General features: G+C 54.9%; 1 protein-coding gene across 4 annotated transcripts in view; it reads left to right on the top strand.

Annotated features, from left to right (window-relative positions):
• The window catches only part of GRB10 (growth factor receptor bound protein 10), a 167,374-nt gene that overhangs the window by 87,531 nt on the left and 72,121 nt on the right, over positions 1-7,722 (top strand). For all 4 annotated transcript variants that reach the window (XM_007448337.1, XM_007448336.1, XM_007448339.1 and 1 more), the window contains one exon: positions 2,985-3,126. In XM_007448337.1, the coding sequence (XP_007448399.1) occupies positions 2,985-3,126 (142 nt within the window). The remainder of the gene's footprint in view (positions 1-2,984; positions 3,127-7,722) is intronic.

Genomic DNA, 7,722 nt, shown 5'->3' with positions numbered 1-7,722 from the left:
GGGGAGGGGGGGGGGGGGGGCGGTGGATGAGATTTGTCAGCTCGTGGATTTGGGGAGTGGGGGACAGAGTGTTGGGGGCACCTCGGCTCTGTCTCTGCCTGGGAGTGGGGGAAGTCGGGGCAGTGGTTGTGAATGGGGGCAATGGGAGACCTTCTGGGTGGAGGCCTTTGTGAAATCCAGCAGACGAGCTCTCTGCGGTCCCCACCCCAGGCCCACATTGACTCTGGCAGGTTTTCAGGTGAGGGAGGTTGAGGGGTTGACTGACACCTGCTGCCTCCCTGGGCTTTCTCGGGGGAGGGTGTGCGGTGTACTGTGGCTGGGATGTCTGTCGGGCTGGAGCGTCTTCTTGGGAATCTCCTTTCCTTGTGGGGATGGAGTGTTCACTGTGCTTCTGGAAACTTCTGTGAGCCTTCTTTCCAGCCCGACATCTATGTTTTCTGCAGCCAGATGACCCTCTTGCCAGCTCTGTCTCGGGTGGTGGGGACCAAGTGTCTGCAGGTGGGGTGCAGCGGCCGGGGTGGCCTGGGGTCACTGCTTCTCGGCATCCTGCCCTTTGTCACAACCATCCTCCAGTGTGTGTACCACTTTGCTCCCTAGACCGTCATGCCTGTGTTCTGAGCTCCTGGTGAGTTCAGTCTGCGGGGGAGACATTCTCTTCTCCTGCAAGCTTCTCTGGGTCTGGAGTGTGTTGGCCACCCATCCGTGGTGGCCTCGGGGAGAACCCGGGAGGATGGAGTGGAAGCCGCAGTGACGGTGCATGAGGCTGGACCAGGCAGAGAACGGGGGTGCAGGAAGGCCTGGTTCCCTGCCAGTTAGTTGTCCAGGGCCCTTGAGTCTGGAGTCCTGGCCGTACTTGTCCCTCTGCCCAGGGCCTGCGGGTACTGAATCCCAGGGTTTGATGGGCAGAGGACAGGAGGCTCGCTCCCTCCAGAGAGCGGACACCGGTCCCGGGTCCAGCCTCTTCTCAGTGACATTCTCTCATGTCATATCGTTTCTTATCTTCAGGTGCATTTTAAAAAATGGGACAATCAATAATATAGGATCCCCAAAGACTCATTTTGTAAATGGGTCTGCTGAGGATTTCCTGTGTTTGCTGAGCACCTCCTGTGTATAAGTCTGTTGGGTCCTCATATAGTAGCTGATGGAACGGTCACTGCAGCCTTACTAGGTGCTGGCTTGGTGACCCTCAGTTCCCAGGTAAGGAAACAGGCACTGGGGGAGGTGACTTGGCCCATACCTGGTGAGTGGGGACCCCAGATGCAGACCCAGGTGAGGGGCCCAAGGAGCAGGTCTGCCCTGCCGAGGACTTCCCAGAGATTGTCACACGTCTGAAGAGAGCAGGTACAGAGCAGAAACTGGAGCAGTAGAGGGGTGACAGGTGAAGGGGGCGTGCCCACACCTGGACAGGTGGAGGAGTGTGGTCCCACCCTCCTGGTCCCCGCCCCCGCCTCCCGTGTCTCTTGTGGAGGGAAGTACCCTTTGGCCACGGGCCTCTCCCATGGGACTCTTCGGCTTTGTCTGATATACCTTGGTTTGGCTTTGGGTGATACTTGTGAACCGCTAAAAACACTTTGTTTTTCAGTATTTAAAAAAATGTATTGAAATGAAATTTGCACAAGCGTAGACTGAATCACTTCATAGCGTGTGTTGGGTGGCGGTTAGGACACTCCTAGGGCTGTGCGGCGCCCCCCTCACCCTGTCTAGTTCCCGAGCATCCCCGTCTCCGGCCAGAGGAACCTCCCACCCACTGAGCAGGGCCCCCCTGCTTTCCCCTCCCCACAGCCCTTGGCAGCCATCCATTTGTGTTCTGTGCTGTGAATTGATCTGGTCTGGATATCTCTGACAAATGGAATCATATGATATGTGACCTTCTGTGTCTGGCCTCCTTCAATTGGCACCCTTTTTTTTTTTTTTAAAGATTTTATTTTTAAGAGCCGTTTTGGGTTCATAGCAAAATGGAGAGGCAGCTGCAGAGGTTTCCCACGTGCTTCCCATTCCCCTCAGCATACACTCAGCCCCCTCCCTCAGCATCCCCAGCGGGGCGGCACCCTTGTTGTAACCGATGACCCTTAGCACCATCATTAACACCCAGAGCCCCTGCTTCACACTGGGGCTGGCTCGTGATGGTGTGTATTCTGTGGTCTGGACAAGCGTGTGATGACGTGGATCCAGCCTCATAGTATGGTATGGAGTCATTTCACTGCCCTAAAAAACAGGACTTTTAAAATGTTCAAGACTGCCTCCTAAAGAGAGAAGCTTTGTGAACTTATGTGAAGCTAGGATATCAGAAAGTCAGCCTCTTGTGCGGTAATTCAAAAGAAAGTAAAACATTCTCCGGTGAGTCACTGCTTAGCAGTACTTTGGGGCCGGGAGGTCCTGAAGGTGAGCATGGCTGCACCTCCTCCCCTCTCGCTCTGTGTGACAAAGGACTCATGTGTCCCCTGGGTTTTCTGTCACCAGGAGGCTATTACGGAGGAGTGGGGTCTGTTAACAGTCCAAGTAAGCTCCTGGGCACGTGGCCCAGCGGTTACAGGAAGTGCCCTCCTCTCTTTCCTCTGTGTCTTATATCTGCAGGACTTGTACATCTTGCACATCTGAAACCCTGCCCGCACTGGACAGTGGCCCCCTGTCCCCGACCCCTGGCCCTCCACTCTGTTTCTGTCTCTGGATGTGACTGCTCCAGGTGCCTCGCTGCAGTGCCGTCCTCACGGTTCATCCGTGTTGTAGCTCGTGTCAGAGTCCCCTGCCCTGCGCAGGCTGAGTGATGCCCCGCTGCACGTTTACACCACATGGTGTCATCGTTCCTGGGACAGTGGGCCAGTGGTTGCTCCCACCTTTTGACGGTTGTGAGCAGTGTGGTGTGGACACAGGTGTCCAAACATTCGTCCAAGTCCCTCCCTCGGGGTTCCAGGCAGATTCCCAGTCGTGGGACCCCTGGGTCCTGAGCGGACGGCAGCTTCTGACGGGCGTTGTCTCTCCTGCAGGCGCCTGCACCAGGGGGACCAGCAGTTGAGGACGTCGTCTCTGCCGGCCATCCCCAACCCCTTCCCCGAGCTCTGCGGCCCCGGGAGCCCCCCTGCGCTCACGCCGGGCTCCGTACCTCCCGGCCCAGCTGCTGCGAAGCAGGTGAGCCACCCCTGGTTGGAACGCCAGGCTGCTCGCGTGTGGAGTTAGGACCGTCGAGCTGGCTCGTGGCTCTGGGACGAAGAGAGGGAAACTGGGATCTTTTCTCTTTGCTCTTCTCCTGTTGCTACCAGGCTTGTTGCCTGACGAGGCTTTTGACTTTACTGGCCAAAATGCCACTTAGGAAGGATTTAGGAACAACATTTAGGATGTTTTAGATGTCATAGAAAGAGTCTTATAAAAATGGTAAAAGAATAATAGTACTGATCATTTGATGCTGAAAGGTGAATTTTAGGTTCTCTGAAAAAAATGTCACCACCATCATCTTCGTCTGGATGAATGAGGCATTAAAACTGGACGTTCCCGGGCACCCGGACTAGAGGGTAATTGAACAGTTTGTAACATTCCTGACTTTGAATAGGATGTGCTCAGGGCAGAAGGATTTTGACTTGACCCAGAAGGTGACAGCCAACTTTTAAACCAGCAGTTTCTGACTTAAACTAAGACTGTGAGGTGCCTGTGATACACACGTTGTCCCCAGCGGAGGAGACAGGCAGAGCTTCAGTAAGTCATCCATGGTCAAATCGCCAGTCATCACCTTGTCAGAAGGGTGGGCTGGCAGTTCTGTCCCTCGTGGCTGGCAGGGCCTGGCCCAGGGTGGGCTGCAGGCTTGGGAGGGGGACCCGGTGATGTTCCACAGTGGGGTATAGCGCTAACACTAACAACAATAATAATAACAACAAAGATGAAGAAAACAACATTCTGTGTGGTTTATATGTTTATTTATATAAATAACATTTACTTCTCAAAACAAACCTGAGAGTTAGGTGCAAATGGTACATCTAGTCTGCATTTGGGAAACTGAGGCCTAGCTGTGAGCGGTGGACCTGGTTGGGGTCCCGGTGTGGGCAGTGGAGCTGGGCAGCACCTAACACCAGGATCTGGCACCTCTGATCTTAGCCACTAAACTAGGTCTTCCTGGGCCCTTGATGTTCTTTCTTTGCAGTGAGTGTATTTCAGAAGCCTCTTTGCCTTTTCTGGTGGAGCCACTCTCCTCTGCACTTCTCCACCCTTGTCCCCAAGCACATCCTCTTTCTCTGCATACCCGTCCCCTGCAGCGTGCGGGGTCTGCACTCTTATGAGGGAGTCGTTTCTCCCGAGGCTCGCCCGCTCCCGAGAGCTGCTGCCTTCTGACCTCATGCCTCGCAAGCGGGCTGCGCCGTCCCCGTGTCAGCACTCAGAGGTGAGGTCAGGGTCCCTTTCCGCGGCCAGCGCCTGCCGGGCTGCAGCCCTCATCACATGCCTGAAGTCCATCTGGGATGTCTGCCTGCCTGGTGACCTTCTGCTTCAAATAAGGGTCTAGACAAGCTGTCTGTGGGTTGGGCACTGAGGTTGTTTACAACATTACCCGTCCTAAAATAAGACCATGAAAATATTATCTGGCTCTCAGCAGTGGCTGGCAAGAAAACCAGCCTCCACCCCGTGGACTGTACAGCTCTATAAGCAGAATCAGGAAACCCAGGGATTTTGCCTGCTGTTTTTCTTGGGATCAGAGTTAGTTCCCCCACAAGAATGTTGCATTTGGTGTCTAAATTTCTGTCACCAAGATTCCTCCGCCCTCTGGGACCAGCGACCAGGAAGGATGTTCCACACTTAGCCCTACGCGTAGAAACTTGGTGGTTTTCGTTGTTTGCTAACTGGCTCAAAGGGATGTCTCTTGACCACACTGGGTTCTGAGCTCCTGAATGCGTGTTTTGTTGGTGCTGCCATTGGCGATGCCTGGCAGCCTCAAGCTGCCCGCCCAGGCTCAGTGCCCGTGATGGGGGCGGGGGGCCCTCCTTTGCCACTTACCTGCGGGCAGGAGAAACCTGCTCTTCCTTCCCTTCCTGCAAAGTCAGAGGAAGCAGTGGGATCAGTGTCAGTCAGGAGCTCTGACAGGGAATAAACATGGACACAGTGTGCTGGACACGTGGGCCCACCTAGCGCCGCCTCGTGCCCTGGAAGGACCAGGTCAAGTGGGAAAGAGGAAAGCATAAGCTGTTTGGAAGGAGCTGGGCACAGGGGGGCATCGCAAGCCTCTGTATTCACTAGTCAGGGCGGTGGAAGGAGTGAAAGATTGAAGCAGCCACTCGAAAGGAAGAACCCTTGTTGCCCAAAGTGGTCTAAATCCCCCTCAGATGAGTCAGGGCCTCCTCCACTGTGTTCTGGCTTTCTTTCTCTGTGACCACTTGATAGCTGCTCAACGGGCAGGTGTGGTCAGGCATGGGCAGGTGTGGGCAGGGACGAGCAGGGGTGAGCAGGAGTCGGCAGGTGTGAGCAGGTGTGGGCAGGTGTGAGTGCAGCTGCTGTGATGTGATGTGACGGTGCCATCTGGCTTCCCACGTCCTCCACATGAGGCATCCGGAGGGTGCAGATGCCTCTGGGCAGGCCGTGCCAAGTCTGCCCTGGCTTTGTGTCCACCCTGTGGCCATGTCCTTGCCAAATGCTATGGGAGAGGCATCCTGGGTTCGTCTGAGCCTACCAAGTCTGCATGGTCTGGGTGACCTGTGGGCTGCACGCCTATGTCCCCGGAGAATTCCTCTGTTCAAGCCCTGACCCCACTTTGATGGCCTTAGGTTCGGGCCTAGGGAGGTGGGTGGGTTTAAATGAGGTGGTGGGGTGGGGCCCCCGTGGTGGGATTAGTGCCCTCAGAAGAGACCAAAGCTGCTCCACACCCGTGAGGACACAGCAAGAACACGGCTGCAGACAAGCCAGCAAGGGTCCTCTCCAGAACCTGACCCTGTGGGACTTTGACCCTGGACTCCGGGCCTCCAGAACCATGCGAAGTAAGCGTCTGTTTGAGCCACGAGCCTGAGTTCTTATATTAAGGGAGCCTGGGCCATGGAGGTGGGAATAGCTGAGTTTCGTACAAGCATCCTGGTTCTCCAGCTTAAACCCAGCATGGGGGACACTGTGGTGACCTTTGCCCACCTTGCCCTTGACCTTCTCAGGCCTCCCGCACTCTGCATCCCCCCACCTCTGGAGCTGGGGTCCTGCCTCTGCCACCGTGTGGGCCCCGGCTGTCACCTGTGGCACCCACCCTGCCCCTGCTCACATGTCCGACCCCCGCGGGCCCATCAGTCATAGCCTGGCGGGTCTGACCTTCCTCGGAAGTCGCTGGGGCCCCAAACCCAGTGATGCCTCCTCCTGCGTGGGTCCCCCTGGAGGGGTGGGTGGTCACTGGCCTTGTGTGAGGTCCGAGGATCTCTCTCTTAGACACAGGCTTCTTGGGTTTCCTGTTTCTTTTATTATATGAATTTTAAAACAACCACATTTGGTTCATTTGATAATATTTTTAAACCAGAGTCTGTCGATCGCGTTTAGCTTGGGTTGCACTGGGCTTTGCCAGTAAAGTGCAAGAGCACAGACCTGTTCATGCATGGTGGGAATGATGTGTATGGCGTGTCAGAAGAAACCGCCCACTTTGCCCACGAGAGTCTAGGAACAGTGGCCGGACAATTTTGCATAGTGTCTGCAGGCGCCTACCAGTCTTCCTGGGTTATCACAAACAGACGAGTGCGTCTTATCTGCAGGTCCAGAGCTTTGACAAGCACCATTCCATCATTTATGTGATGACGTATCATTTATCTAGTGATTCAGTTTAATAACATCGCATCACTGATTTACCAGAAATGCAGACACCTAACTACTTTCTGAGCGATAACTTTCTTACCTCTAGAGGGGAGTAAAATTAAATTAGCATCAGGAAAGTGAGTATTGGTGGGAGAAATCACCGAGGCATTTTTAAGTCCTTTGTGACTCATTTGGAAAAGACTGGCTGTCAGATGACGGTTCCAGCAAAGATTTCTGAGCCGTGGGATGGAGCGTCTTCCCCGAACCTCATCCCACAGTCCCCGTGGTGCCGGTGGCTTCTGTGGTGAGGGTCCCTTGGCTCTCGGTGCCTTGGTGGACCCAGAGGACCTTAGTCTTTCTTCGTGTGTTGCTAAGCGTGCGTCGGATCCGCTGGGATTTTTAATGCCCACCTGGCGCATTGCCCGGACTCAGGTGGACCCACAGGCTGTGGTCCTCCAGGCCTGGCACGTGGGGGGCACTCAGGGATGGCTTACAGGAACTGATGTGCAGAAAGGGCTCCACAAGCTGGAATGTCAGTCCAGGTCTAGAAAGGTTTATGTTAAATAGGGTTTAAAAAACGATGCTGTGCATATGCAGCTGGGGAAGATGGTGCCGGGGCCGCTCGTGGAGAGAGAAGGGCTGCTTTGATTAAAAATGGGTTTTGGGCTTCCCTGGTGGCGCAGTGGTTGAGAGTCCGCCTGCCAATGCAGGGAACATGGGTTCGTATCCCAGTCTGGGAAGATCCCACATGCCGCGGAGCAGCTGGGCCCGTGAGCATGGCCGCTGAGCCTGCGCGTCTGGAGCCAGTGCTCCACAACAAGAGAGGCCGCGATAGTGAGAGGCCCGCGCACCGCGATGAAGAGGGGCCCCCGCTTGCCACAACTAGAGAGAGAAAGCCCTCGCACAGAAACGAAGACCCAACACAGCAAAAATGAATTAATTAATTAATAAACTCCTACCCCCAACACCTTAAAAAAATTAAAAAAA

The sequence above is a fragment of the Lipotes vexillifer genome, unplaced genomic scaffold (genome assembly GCF_000442215.2).
Source record: "Lipotes vexillifer unplaced genomic scaffold, Lipotes_vexillifer_v1.1 scaffold1258, whole genome shotgun sequence".
In the NCBI taxonomy this organism is placed as follows: Eukaryota; Metazoa; Chordata; class Mammalia; order Artiodactyla; family Lipotidae; genus Lipotes; species Lipotes vexillifer.
Note: the sequence above shows the minus strand (reverse complement) of the source record. Positions and strands in the feature narration are given on the sequence as shown.